The sequence below is a fragment of the Prosopis cineraria genome, unplaced genomic scaffold, assembly GCF_029017545.1.
Source record: "Prosopis cineraria cultivar Desert tree isolate PC_DT_omini unplaced genomic scaffold, ASM2901754v1 PC3, whole genome shotgun sequence".
Lineage (NCBI taxonomy): Eukaryota > Viridiplantae > Streptophyta > Magnoliopsida > Fabales > Fabaceae > Prosopis > Prosopis cineraria.
The window spans coordinates 24,872,848-24,888,274 of NW_026555334.1; the positions used below are offsets into that span (position 1 = coordinate 24,872,848).

General features: G+C 33.1%; 2 protein-coding genes across 2 annotated transcripts; both read left to right on the plus strand.

Annotated features, from left to right (window-relative positions):
* Window positions 1–315: 315 nt before the first annotated feature.
* LOC129305464 (transcription factor MYB119-like) lies at window positions 316–2,410 on the plus strand. Its single transcript, XM_054945488.1, has 3 exons — window positions 316–599; window positions 736–862; window positions 1,622–2,410. Exons 1-3 carry the CDS (start codon window positions 316–318, stop codon window positions 2,408–2,410), a joined length of 1,200 nt encoding a protein of 399 aa, XP_054801463.1.
* A 4,006-nt stretch (window positions 2,411–6,416) lies between these two features.
* LOC129304876 (calmodulin-binding receptor kinase CaMRLK-like) lies at window positions 6,417–9,867 on the plus strand. Its single transcript, XM_054944705.1, has 2 exons — window positions 6,417–8,082; window positions 8,594–9,867. The coding sequence occupies exons 1-2, from the start codon at window positions 6,699–6,701 to the stop codon at window positions 9,232–9,234; spliced, it is 2,025 nt and encodes a 674-aa protein (XP_054800680.1). The 5' UTR covers window positions 6,417–6,698; the 3' UTR covers window positions 9,235–9,867.
* The last annotated feature ends 5,560 nt before the right edge of the window (window positions 9,868–15,427 follow it).

Here is a 15,427-nt window from a genome sequence, read left to right on the forward strand (position 1 = left end):
TAATATTTAACAATATTCTTTTTTATTCCCAGAAGTTACGTGATTATTAATTCCTAGCCATTACTTGATTATCAAAACCAATCCACTAATCTCTCTTCACTCCCTGCATTTTTGTGAGAGAGGAAGCTCAGGAGTTACGTGATTATTAATTCCTAGCCGTTACCATATGCCACAAATAAATGTGTGTAAATCCATGTGGCTCATTATGGGGCTTGGAATTAGCTTCTCTGTCCACCTTTTTATTGTGCAAAGACTTTGTCCACGTAAACTTACAGTAGTCCCTTCTCTCTATTTTGACATCACCATCAACATCCCATGTATCGATCAGTCCCACCTTTGACAGCCATCGATAGATTCTTGTGGGGCCAGCAGTCACAGAATCACAAGACTTCTACTGTGTCGCCCAACACTGAAAGATCGAGTTTCATCGATGGCTTTGAGCAGGCTTTGAACTGGACACGCACTCAAGTCCCACCATCGTGCTGCGGAAACAGAGTTCTGGGGAAGCATGATGGTGATGATACTGTGGGAAGGAGAATCAATAAGAAAGGGTCTCGTGTATCTTTGATCAAAGGACAGTGGACTGATGAAGAAGACAGGTACGTAGAACCTTGAGGACATGACTGACTTGTATTTGCAAGTTAGCATATGTTTTAGTTATGTGTGTTGTTGTTTTCTTATACATTTATTTCTGTGAGCTGCTGCATAATGAGATGATTGTGGATTGGTGAACAGGAAATTGGTGAGGTTGGTGAATCAATATGGTGTGAAGAAATGGGCTGAAATAGCAGAGAAATTGGATGGAAGAGCTGGCAAGCAGTGTCGAGAGAGATGGCACAATCATTTGCGCCCTGATATTAAGGTCTTTTCTTCCTTAATCTTTGTCTGAGCGGTCAAAGTTTTGATGCTAAATTTCTAATTGCCTTACGTTCGATTCTACCTTGTCTGATTCAGGTAGGGTTGCGTGACCAATTTAGCATCATGTTACTGGAAATAACATATTTTAGAATGTGTCTGAGGTGACATTTTATTATTTTACAGATGAAATATTTTTTTTGTTATTGCATATGAAACTTTTTCAACCAACTATTTATTTAAATGACTTCAATCAAGAGTTTAGCAAATATGTCTATGATCACCTTTGTTTTCCGTAAAGTCTAGGATCAACTTTCTTTTTCTATTTCCCGTCAACAAGTATTTGACCTTTCCTTAATTACAAAGCATCTAGAAATAGATATGCCAAGGATTGATCTTAAATTGGTATTTTCTGCAAATCTTCCTCTTATTTTTGTTGGGTTTAAATGTTTCTGATAAGTAAACTTGAGAAGTAAAAGAATACCTAGTTGGCCTTTTACATTTTCTCAATCAATAGCATTCGTGTCAAATGCCTGGTTATATTCAGTCAAGAATTAACCTAACTACCTGATATGATTTCCTTCTGCATAAATGTTATTTTTAGGTATGTTACTACAAATGAGTAAATTGGGTGGCGCCTATTACCTACAAAGCTAAACTGCTGCATGATTTCACGTGAATTTTTGAATGTTTTATAAATGTTTCGTTATGGTAAAAATTAAAGCACATAAATCAACAATCTTCTTCACTGTTCATCTGGTTTCAGAGAGAAAGTTGGAGTGAAGAAGAAGAGAGGATATTGGTGGAAACACATGCCAAGGTGGGGAATCGTTGGGCAGAAATAGCAAAGAACATTCCAGGAAGAACAGAGAATGCAATCAAGAACCACTGGAATGCCACTAAAAGGAGGCAGAATTCCAAGAGAAAGAAGAAAATCACACACAAAGCACACAAAAAGCCACGTTCCTCTGTACTTGAAGACTACATCAGAAGCAAGACCCTGATGAGTAACACTGTACAGCACATTGCAGAAAACCAGTCTGATGAACCCTCTTCTGAATTTGCTGTTGTTCATGGCAAATCTGCAATTGCTGAGCCATATGATGAGGAATTGCGCTTCCTGCAAGGTTTTTTAGCCGACAATCAGAATCAGAAACAGTCTCTTGCTGATGCTGACCTCTCTGAGAATTCTTCAACTTCCTACTTGTTGGACTTTTGTCAAACTGATGGTGGACAGCATCTTATCGCTGACGTGACAACTGGGCCTGGATTTGTGTTTCCCATATCAAACCCAGATGACAAAATGAGCTTCTACGAGAGTTTCCTTGCTGAGAAGGCTGCCACTCCCATTAAAGACACCCAATCAGATCTTTATCTCTCTCACCTGCTCAATGGACCAACTTCCTCATCACTTTTGTGCGGGTATGGGAATCAAAACCTGAAGGTGGACTTTCAAATGGGGTATCAAGATAGTTCAGGAGGAAAGCGAGAGATGGATTTGATGGAATTGGTTTCTTCTTCTAAATTCTCTACTAGCATCAACTGTAGCATATGAGTTGGAGCTAGCGTGCTTTCTTGGTTGGCTAAAAAAAAAAAAAAATTACTGATGCTAGTTTTTGTAATAAAAGACGAGTTTGAATCAAACAGTGTTACATGGAATCCACTAATGAGGGCCACATGGGAGATTCACTTAAAGGTGTAAGCGTGGGTTGGTGACAGTTATAAAATAATCCCAGATCCCAGTGTCCGAATTTGATAATGCAATACAAAGTTCGAGGTGTCAATTGAAATGGAATTTTGGGGTTTGGATGTTAATGGATTAGGTGATACCCCCCACGAAGACATATATTTTATAATCAGAAACCAACACATAATTAACAGCAAGAGGGAGAAACCCAGTGAGATAGCCCCTAGCACTTGGAATTAGTGGAGGAATCTTACTGGCTAACCTCTAAATCCATCATCCCAATGTGCAGTTTTGAACCACTCTGCTTGCCTTCGTGTCTATTCTTGTCTAGTTTGTCCCCTGAATTTGAAACTGATGTTACCTTTCTTTGGCGCTTGATTTGTCACCATGTGAAACAGGGGATGTGTTTGGCTGTTTCATTCGTATCAACTAAATTAGAATTCAATTCCCATAGCATGATATGTTTTAAAAAGCCAATCTTGACTAGCGAAGACTTGAAAAAGTGAGGCCCAAAGACTGGGCATTAGAATTATCAAGTCTTGGTAGGCACATGAATTGTTTGCCTCAGAGAAGTTAGAGGATACGAGGGAATGTCCAAATCTGTGAATGACCCTTCCACGCATTTACCTTTTCTTGTTTTTGTACTGATTCCCCAGAAATTCCACCGATGAGTCAATTCCTACTTTTTTTTTCCCCGTAGCAATCCCAATCAATCAATAAGGCATAGTTAATAATGATACCCATTTAAGCCCTTCAAAATATCAGACTCACATGATCACTTATGAGAAGCAAGCTTGAGAAAGCTTAGGTCTTTTTGAAGGCAAACAAAGATGCACGTGTTGATGGAATCATTTGTATCCGATTAATTTTTTTGTTATTATAATTTTCTAATTCTTTACAGAGTTGCAGAGAAAGAACCTCAGTCAGGAAATTAAATTATTCAGCCTCGAGCAGTTACCTGGAGAGCATTAAAAAAATTGAGTGTGAACTTAGGGAATATGTTGCCCACTCCATTTGAGACTGACATTATTATATCATAAATCCAATTTGAATTCGGTGACTTTCTCGATGTAAATGGATACAGCTAGAACTTACTTGAAACAAATGTAAAGGTATAAATAGAGTTAGGTGAAGTTGCTCTCCCACATTAAAACGTTGTTTCTGGTTCTGTTTACACTCTAGTTTGAACTAGTAAATACTACAATACTGAGGTCTGGACTAATTGAGTAATTTCTGCTTTGTATTATCTCCCCTGTAAAAGCTAAACGGGAATACGTCGGCAGTAAACTACTCCCTCCAAACCGCGTCTTTCAAAGGTCGTGTTTGGTCTAAAACATAAGCTACTGAATAATTTTTAAAATTATTTTTCAGTTATATCTGTACTTTATTTTTTTTTAAATGACGTGATATATTTTTAGTTATTCTTGTCAAAATACTTATATAATATATTTAATGAAGGCAAAATTAGAGAGAATTAAATTTTTTTAAGAAATTAAAATTTCAACTAACATTTTTTGATAAATGTGAATACTCTTCTAGTTCTATTTATAACGTACAGAGAGAAAAAAAATTTGATCTTATGTACAAAATATTTGTCAATTTTCAATACTTTTCTTTACATTTTTGTTATTATTAAATATTTTTAATAAAAAGTACTGGTAATGAGATTTAAAAATATTTATTAGGGATAAAGATAAAAATTTATTAAATTTTAAAATAAATTAAATAATGTTTAAGGTTTTCTTTGATTTTAATAAAATATACTAAAAATAATTTATAAATAGAATGAGAGAGAATAATTATCAATGTCTTATATTTTGATCAAGAGAAAATAGTTGTTAATTATGCAATAAATTCATGAAACTTTAATCAAAGTGAATGAAGCTCGAGCGCATGCTTGAGCCTTTTTTTTGGTAAAACTGTGCCTGAACTTTATTCGCTTGTGAGTTGGGATGAAGCTCTTTTACTAATATGAAAGATGCTCCTCCCTCCCTGTTAGGTATTGGTAAAACTTATTGGATTGGACTCTGCGGCATAATATCTATCTCCATGTGATCTCTCCTCTCTGTTATATTCATGCATTCAATTAGCTTCAATCACAATTTTAAAAAAATCTGCTACTCATCAACATCAACAATAACATCAATAAAAATACTCTTTTCGTCTCTCACACCCACATACAAAAATTATTTCTAACTACTTTATCCAAATGAAAAAAAAATATTGTCTTTAATTTTATTTATAAATCATTTTCAGTATATTTTATTGAAATTTAAAAAAATCTTAAATTTTATTAACTTTATTTTTTTTAATAAATTTATACATTTACCCTTAATAAGCAAAAAAGGAATGATTTTTAGTAAATTTTTCTAACATTTAATAAGGGTAGAAAGGTAAAGATGACATAAAAAATAGTGAAATTTATTATAAATAGAATTAAAATTAATCTTTTTCCTCCATCATATAAATAAAACTATAAATAAAACAAGAGGGGTGTAATTAAATTATTCAAGGAAAATTACATATAAGTTTTGTGGAATAAACTTATTTACAAACAAGTCTCACGAAATTCAAAAATTACAACTAATTCTCTTAAAACCTAAGTGTAATTTGAAATTAGGATTAAAAAAATAATAATACTTCTATTAAACATATATACATTATACCAGTCAAATAATTCATAATTACTTTATCAATATTTTATAACTATAACTTTATATGTCTAATAATTAAATTAATCAATTTAATTATTAAATATGTTAAGTTACAGTTATAATTAGTTGAAATTATTGTTGTAAATTACTGATAAAATATTTGTAAATAATTAATATTAAATTTTGTTAATAACAAATACTCCCTCCATTAAAAAATATAAGCAATTTTTAAACGAATCTCACTCTCCAATAAAATAGTTATCTACTTTTTAACTAACCCTATTTTTTTATATTTATTCTTATTAAACACCTATAATAAATATAAATGCATTATCAATAGGGATAATTTTAGAAAAAAGACAATGATTACACCTCAAACATCTAAAAATGCTTTACATTTTTAACATTTAACTCTTTAAAAAATACCTTATATTTTTAAATAAAGAGAATAATTATTTAACTATTAAATATGTAAAATTATAATTGTAAAAAGTTAAAATTATAATTATAAATTGCTGATGAAATAGTTATAAATTAATTATTTAATTAATATAATATATATTATTATCTTTTTAGCTTAATTTTAAATTACACTTAAATTTTAAAGAAATCTAGCTGTAGTTTTTAAATTTTATGAGATTTATTAATAAATAAGTTTGCTCCATAAAACTTACGTAATTTCTCCATAATTAATGTTATTTGAAAAAAAAATCAGAATTTACTTTTATTAAATATATCATTTTTCTTCGGCCATAAAAACATTTTCTTATATGTAACATTTTTCTCAACTCATAAAAAATAATAAAAAGATGAAATTAAAAGAAAATAATTAACTATCCAACTTTATGCCATCAATTTATTATAAAAGGATTTTTATGTACAAATGGAGGGAATATAAAGCAAGTTTTGAGTCTATATTATATAACTCATTATCCTGCCCTGTAAACTGACATCAATTATTATTAATATGGACATCAATTAATTATAATTAATATAATTACAAAATATAAAATTTATAACAAATTGTTAAGGTGATAAAAGGGCCTATTTATTTTTCATGGAGTACAGTTAAATTCTTCTGCCCACAAGATTCAGTACTATAAAATTAAAAATACAAAATTAGAGCAGGTAGAATCAGTTTTTAACATTGATATTTGATAGAAATGATGGTAGAATTTCGATGAAATCTTATTAGGGAAGAAATAGGGAAAATCGCAATCACCGCATTAGCCAGCGCGATGATATTAAACGAATACACTCCCATGGTCCTATAGATCAGAGCGTCGTCAGTACGAGTTTGTTGTTCAGGTTTAGCAGTCAACCCACTGTTCTCTGCAAATGAATCCAACTTCCATTAACTTCTCCTTCTCTCTCTAACCTGACGCTCTTGTTTCCTGCTTCCTCTACTGTAACCTCCAATTAACAAGACCAGTAATAATAAGCCATCTTCTTTCGCTCCTGAATCTGCTCCATCTTACTATAATCTCTCTGAAACAAGGGCTATGGCTGCTATGAATATAAACTCCTCTTTCTGTAGATTCTGGATTCTTCTGGCGTTGTTTGCTTTTGGGGATTCTTCCTGCAACATCACTGACCATGATTTGGTCTTAAAGGCCTTTCAATCCGTCTCTGGATTCAATGTTTCCTGGTTCCATAGGCGAGGTTCCAACTGTTCAAAGGCTTCTCGGATTACCACAATACAGCTTTCTTCCAAGAATCTGAGTGGGTCTATCTCATGGGCTTTTATCAGGAACATGTCCAACTTGCAGGTTCTCGATCTTTCTGGGAATTTTCTCCAAGGTCATATCCCTCGGTGGTTTTGGGCATTTCCCAGCTTATCAAAAGTTGATCTTTCGAATAACAAGTTTGGAGGGAGCATTGACCTCCAATCCCGCGCAGGAAACGTTTCGTTTTCATCGGTTCAAAGTCTCAATCTCTCTCACAACAGGTTCACTAATCAGCCTCAGCTCTCTGGGTTTAGAAACCTCCGAATTCTCGACCTCTCGCATAACAATCTGAGGGCTCTCCCCTCTGGGTTTCAAAACCTCACCGCGCTACACCAACTCGACCTCTCAGGCTGCAATGTCAAAGCAAATGTGAAACCCATTGCTGTTCTGCGCTCACTGAATTACTTGGACTTGTCGAACAATTCTTTCAATGGTAGTTTCCCTTCCGATTTCCCTCCTCTGGAAAGGCTCAAGTTTTTCAACATTTCTCACAACAACTTCACGGCACTGGTTGACTTAAAGGAGTACAAGAAATTTGGGAAGTCAGCTTTTATTGACGCCGGGAACGGCTTCACCTACAATACATCCGAATCCGATACGCCCAGACTTGATCCACCTCCTCCACATGCTTTACAAGCCCCGACATCCCGCCACAAACACAAAACACTGGTTGTGGCAGTGTCCTCTGCTTCGGCATTTGTGCTGCTTCTGGTGAGTATATGGGTGTGTTGCATTTACAGAAAGAAGAGGCGACTGGCGAAGAAAAAGAGATGGGCAATCTCGAAGCCGGTGCCGTTGGGAATAAAGCTGGACATATTGGGTCCATTCGCATTCGAAACCGAATCAGGGAGCTCGTGGGTGGCGGACTTGAAAGAGCCGTCGTCGGCACCGGTGGTGATGTTCGAGAAGCCGTTGATGAACTTGAGCTTCAAGGACCTGATCGCGGCCACGTCACACTTCGGCAAAGAGTCGCTGCTGGCGGAGGGAAGGTGTGGGCCCGTGTACAGCGCCGTCGTCATCCCCGGTGACATCCACGTGGCAATCAAGGTCCTGGAAAATGCGAGAGACGTCGATAACGATGACGCCATCGCGCTGTTCCTTGACCTGTCCAAGCTCAAACACCCCAATTTATTGCCACCCTCCGGTTACTGCATTGCAGGTAGTTTCCGTACCTATTTCTCAGACGTTCCAACTTTCAAACTTTGTTATTTTCTGCTGCAGAGTCCTTTGAATTTTGTTTTAGTCTCTCGCATTAAATGCCCTTCTTTAGTTCTTTCTTTACGTTCGTTCCTCACGGAATGTCAAACTCGTGAACTCTTTGAGCAACCAATTTCGCCTAAATACTGCCCTCACAATTTTTTACGTTTAGGAAATATCCTAAAGTGAGGAATCAATCAAATCAACATTAAATTAGAAAGCTAAATGTAGGTGTAAGTTATTTATTCTATTAAGAAAAGTTGCATCAGTAGTCTGATCCATTTATTGTAACCATAATTCTGAGAAGGTCACCGAATTCAGTTTGAATTGTCATTCATTGGCTTCATGCTGTGCTGGTTTTATTTGTTCTTTTCCATATCAAATGGTTCATCCGACCCATTTCTCATGTCGACGTCACCAAGGATTGAATAGAATTGCATTTTCAAATGTTAATATTTCTTTATGAAATTTAGGCAGGGAGAAGCTGATTCTGTACGAGTTTATGTCAAATGGGGATTTGGGGAGATGGCTGCACGAGCTGCCAACTGGGCAGACTAACGTGGAGGACTGGACCGGTGACACGTGGGAGATTCAAAACGGCTCCGGATTGCAAGTCTCATCCCCGCCGGAGAAGATGAGTTGGCTGACACGACACCGTATTTCAGTCGGGATCGCGCGGGGGCTAGCATATCTTCACCACGCAGGGTCAAAGCCCGTCGTCCACGGCCACCTAGTGACATCGAATATCTTACTCGCCGACGACTTGGAGCCCCGAATCGCCGATTTCGGGATCGGGAACATCGGGAAGGAACCGCAGGGCCCGACTTGCACCACGGAGACGGACGTTTACTGCTTCGGGGTGGTGCTGATGGAGCTGTTGACTGGGAAGGCCGGCACGGCGGAGACGGTGGTTCGAGTGAGAAAGGCGGTAAGGGAGGGGCAAGGGGAGCGCGCGTTGGACGAGAGGCTGAGAGTGAGTTGCGACTGGGAAAGCGAGATGCTGGAGAGCCTCCGAGTGGCGTACTTGTGTACGGCCGAGTCTCCCGGGAAAAGGCCTACCATGCAGCAGGTCTTGGGTCTTCTCAAAGACATCCACCCACACGACCCGATTTGACTCGCTCCCCAACTCGTTTCCCTTTCTCAAGTTCCAACACAGTAATGATCAAGAACCACGCTCCTCGGAAGCGTTTGTCGCCCCGTCTCGTTAATGTCATTGTTTCCTCCTTGCGCGGGACTTGTTTGCACGGGCGGTGACTATGAGCTCGCGTGGTGTTCTGGATCATACTGGTAACTGGTTTGTCCCCTATGCATGTAGAGTACTTTGTAATTGTATTATACTTTATTTAAAAAAGAAAAGGAGAAAAAAGAGTAAAAAGATGGACAAAAAGAAGTGGGGCAGGAGAAGATGATTATAATTCTCAAAAAAAAAACAAAACAAAACAAAACAAAAACGGAGAAAAGGAGAATAATGGAGCATTATTTTTTCCCCCCCTCCTTGGAGGAGCTTAAGACAGAAGAGGTTGCTTCATTGTTTAATATTGCGTTTCTCTTTGACTTTGTTTCTTTCTGCTTTTTTTGTTTTGGTTTTTTTATTTTTCATGGGGCAAGGGAATATCCTACCTTTGCCTTTCGTCTCAAAAAGAAACGAAGATGAGGTAGAGAGGATAGATACAACTAAGACTGGCCATATTGGCAGGTTTGTGTTTGTTTTATATATATATATATATATATTGACCCAAAGGGACCATTTACATGGCGTGAGATACTAGTGGTGTCGCGGGTTTTGGTGTCTTTTATTGAGCAAATTCCTCTCTGGATTCTGACTTGTCAATCTTGGAGGCTAGTCTGTTGTTTGTCAATGCGTCAACTATATACAATTGTTGAGCATTACGAAGACGCTAGCTTGAAATTTTGCTGTTGGATAGAAAAATGTGGATAGAATAATCTTCAAGACGCCTGGAATTTGAGTAATGGGCACTCCAAACGCCGAAATTTCCTTCGATTTTATATTATTTAATCATTTCAGGTGTACCTTTCGGATGAAATTAAGTGCTATTTAACACACACACACACAACCCCCCTCCCCAACAGAGAAAGCAATCCTGTAGGTTGTGAACTATAGGATGTACTCCCCCCATATAGTTTAAAAAAATTTGATTAACTATATTAATTATGTTTGAAAATAAAAAAATTAAATTATAATATTTTTTATTAATTGTGTTAATTAAATTTTTATTAATTATTTTTTATGATTATAAAGGATAACATTATGAGGAATAATTTAAAAAGTTTGCAATAAATACTTATTAAAAAATATAATTTTGTTTATATAAAAAATAAGTTAAAAGTAATAGTTTTTTCATGAATAAAAATGGAGAGTGCATTGGTCGTCTCTAACGGTATTTTGTGCCTCTACGTCAAGATTTTTTTTTTTTTTTTGGTTGGGAGTGGCTGTCGAACCATAATACTTTAACCTAATCATTTCCTTCGAGTAGCACTCGTGTCCTAGGTTGTTTTTGAGATATAATGCTCTAAATTCTACGACATGTTTTGGAGAAAAGAACTCTTTTGAGATTTGAAATGGAATTTTTTGTTTGACCAGACACAACTAAAAGTATATAAATGATGCATGTGAATGTATATGTAACAAAAACATTGTTGAAAGTATTTAAAACATGAGACGGGTGATCTGTTGGAGATTTCCTATTTTTAAAGAAATTAAGTTTAAATATTAAATTAAATGTACTATGTTTATTGTGTAACAAAACACATGGCGTGAGAGGATTTAACGTCCCAGCGTTGGATTAGAAAACCTGGGAATTAGGTAATTAATATCATTAGCTCCGACTTTGTACAGTTTCTCGTGAGGCATTGAATAATCTATTCAAGCAACATCTAATGATTGAAACATTGGATACTGAAAAGTAAAGTGTTCAACACTTCGGCCTAGGAAAAAAAAAAAAACCAGAGAGAGAGACAGAGCAGGAGATACGGTTTAGTTTTTCTTTATTTTTTAATTTTTATGACGTGACGTTCCCGCGTAGGGCTTTTGATATTTTTTTTAAATATCTAATCTATAATTGTTGAGAAATCTTAACCAACAGGAGTATTTCAAATATATGCATGGCATTTTTTTACCAGTATATCATTCTCACACCCACAGTGTGTGTGTATAATGTCCATTTAAATTTCAATTAAGTGTAATAAATTATAAAAATAATTAATTAAGTGATAGATTTTAATCATAATTGATTATGTTATAACGTAATATGTTTGAATACTTTTTTTTAAAATTAATTTTAATAAAATTAAAGATATTTAGATAATTCATTCAGAATCAATTTCAGCCATATAAATTACTATAATTTTTTAATTTTATTAAATTTCATGTCTTTTTTATAATTGTTTTGGACCTTTCTTGTAATTTTTTCATATTTGTTAGATAATTTGAATGGAGAAGCTCGGGAGCTTTGAAAAAAATGACTTTTTTGGCAAAAATTGATTTTCTGGACAAATGGGTGTTTGGATAGTTTTGACAAAAATTAATTTTTGCCTCAAATAATCAATTAAAATGCTATTCAAACAGGCACATAAACGTTTCTCTTCAACTAATTTTGATTTAAAATATAAATAATTTTGTACACAAATTTTTTTATTTTACCACTTGTATTTATTAATTTAAATATTTATTCAAATATATCTCTCACTCATTATAGAATATATAGATAATTAAGATTAGGAGAAAAAATTATTATGTACAAAATTTTTTAAAAAACTACGTATATTTTAGATGGAGTATATACATCACATATGAGTAAGTCTGAAACCAAAATCAATTACGCTTATGTGCTACTAAGTAAGCTAACTGGTCGATGACCTGGCAAGCTAGATGTCTAGATCCAGTTGCATCCCCGGCTAGCCAGTGATTTGATAAATTTTAAAAGGAGATACATATTCAAGCACATATATAAATATATCAACATTGGGTTCATTCTCAAAACCTCTTTCGAACAAGAGAAGTGACGTTATTATTAAAATAACTAATGATTGACAATGAGATTTGATAAATTAAATGTAAGCATGACAAAAAAATTATTCATAAATAAGTATTAATATAAAATAAATTGTAATTAAAAATAGGAATACAAACTTATTTTTTTCAAACAAGACTTATTATTAATCTTTATTTGTCAATAAACTTTTTTGTTAGGGTTTTGAATATGATTCTTCTTTTAATTAATTTATTAGTTTAATTTTTTTTTTTTTTAAGAACGAGGCAGGGGGGGCATTGACTGTGGCATGGAACATGAAGTTTATGAAGGCTCACCATTGAATGCCGACGTGTCTTCTTTTTTCTGGAGACAGTAGCAGCACTAGTAGCTTTTTGATTTTCCGTGGGGGCAAATTAGGATGCTTGGTTCTTTAATTCTCTTTTCCAAAGCCGAACCTGCCTCAATGTTGATTCTCCAAATAAAGTACACGCTGACGCCTACCCCTCACAAACACTTTTGCCCCTCCCTCCCCAATCCATCCGGTACCTTTTTTTATCTTATTTATATAGTAAAAAAAATTATTTTGTTTATAAATTATATTATTAAATTTTTATTATAAATTTTTTATTTTATCTTTTATTAAATGTTAGAGAGAGAAAATATGTTATTAAAATATATATATTTAATAAAGATAAAGTTAAAAACGTATTAAATTTTAAGACAAAATTAATGAGTTTTAAAGTTTTCTTTAGTACTGATGAAACATATTGAAAGTGACTTATAAATAGGACCAAGAAAATATCTGTCTTCACTTACTTCTTTGAAAAACTGTCCGTTTTAATCTATTTTTTATAATTAAAATTACATATCTTAATAAGTATTTATTATAAAATTTTTAAATTACCTGTTATAATTTAAATTAATAAAAAATAATTAATACATGTTTATGTTAATTAATACATGATATTTTAATTTAATTTTTTATTTTCAGGCATAATTTTTATAGTAAATTGATTTTTGTAAGCTGTATGATATAATTATATATATATATATATATAGACATAGAGGGAGTATATTTTTATTTGTCATAATGATAACAAATTTCAAATTAAAATATACTCCTAAAGATATAAAAACACATAATTCATAGAGCATGTTATTTGAGTGAGTGTTTAGGAAGTGGGAGTTTAAGGACATAAAACGATGGTAAAAGACCACGTTGGTTGGACTTGGATGTCTAGCACTGACTTGGTTTTTCTTTATTACGCTTTTACTATAAATATGAATCATTTAAATTAAATTTTAGTCATATAACTTAATTTGTATTTTTTAAATCTTTTAAATTTAAGCCATCAAATCTAATTTAACAGTACAAATCTGCAACACAAGCTCGTATGAGTGTTTCGGCAGTGGGAGTTTTATGCAGGCTTTTGCTTTGCGCGTTGTTTCCATTTTCACTACAAATATGACTCACCACTATCACTCCACTCTTTTTTTTTTTTTTAAAGTTCATCATTACCCCTTTTTGAGGCAGGTTTGCTTTGGGGCTTGGCCCACAGTTCCGGGCTTCTTCTTTTCACTAAACTTATGACAATTATATATACTCTTTATGTTTTAAATTATAAAATATTTTTAAATAAATTTTTTTATTTTAAAATATAAGACACTTTAAATAGATTAAAATTTTATTAAATATATCAATTTTAATATTATTTTTTTATTTATAATTAATTTATATTTTTTTTAATATATTAAATGATGGGTATTTTTAAAAATTTATATTGTTATTTTAAAGAATAAAGTTGTTATGTGTATTTAATGAGATTTATTGATATATGAAATCTCATCTAAAAGTGTCTTATAATTTGTGATGGAGGGAATAATAAAGGTTCTATATGCCTCCTGCAAAATCATATATATATTTTATTTTATTTACTTAAATTAATGCTCCATTTTTTTTTGGGGGCTTTTGTCTGGTCTATATTGAGAAAAATATTCCGGTAAAAATGGAAGATATTAATTTTTTTTTAAATTTTTACACTTCAAGTTGGTATAATCCAATTCCTCATCCTCCACTCGTTCAAAAATCAAAATATTGGTCTCTGACGTTGAAGGACGCAATTCAGTCATCCATGAGCCATCCCACGTGGTACAAACAGCAATTAACGGAGTTTATTCTGCTCACATGGCAAACAGGTCAGTTCCATGTCAGATAATGAAGGGAAAAAAAATGAAAAAGCCCTTGCAAATAAAAGAGGGAGGCGGATGCGCACTAAGAGCTTCGAGCCTCATTTAAAATTAATGGACAGATTCATGCCACATGAACAGAGTACTGCAACATACAAGGATGTAAGATTGAAAATCAAAAGAAGTATTTTCTCAAATCACCTCTAGTATATTTTATTAGAGTTAAAAAAATTTTAAATTATATTAACTCTATTTTAAAATTTAATAAGTTTTAACTGCTACCTATAAGAATAAAAGAAATTATTTTTAATAATTTTTTCTAATATTTACCAGAGATAGAAAGGTAATTATGAATGTAAAAAATAGTAAAATATCTTATAAATAAAATTAAGTTTGACCGTTATTAATTGAGCTCAGGTTGAACTTGCAAGCTCATTTTTTTTATTTTTAAATTTTCAAAAATTTAATTTTTTGATTGTAATAGTACATATTCTTTCTCTAAAATACAATCTTAATGTTCAAAAATAAAAAAAATAAGGAATATAAATTCTAATTTCAAACACAAACATACTATATTTTAAAGTCTAAATTTAATAAAAAATTTAAAATATTTTATTTTTAGGGAACAAATAAAAAAAAAGCTCAAAACAAGTTATCAGAGTCCGAACTTGTTTTTATAGGACTAAATTTAGAGAAGCCTAATTATACTAAAATTATCTAATTTTTCAATTTTGACTCTTGTAAAAACAAATTTAAATTGACAACTTGTCAAGCTCAACTTTTATTTCCAACTATGGGTGAGGTTTGTGTAGGTAGATAGACGAAATATTTGTGGTTGTCTTCATTGAGAGTTGGAACTCTGATTCATTAGCTTTTTGTTGGGTTGCTAAAATTCCATTCAAATTGATTTATGTTTTTTTATTATTATATTATAACATGGTAAATGCACACAATATTTTGGCAGAGGTTGTGGATTAATGGAATTTCTCATAATTGACTTTCCTCTAATACAGCGAGTGGAGAAGAATTCAAAGGTTCATTGGTTGATTTTTCTCACAGAGTATTTTTCAGAAACAACATAAATCAAATTTGTTTCATAACGAGGCAAGTCTGAAGGTGACATTTGTG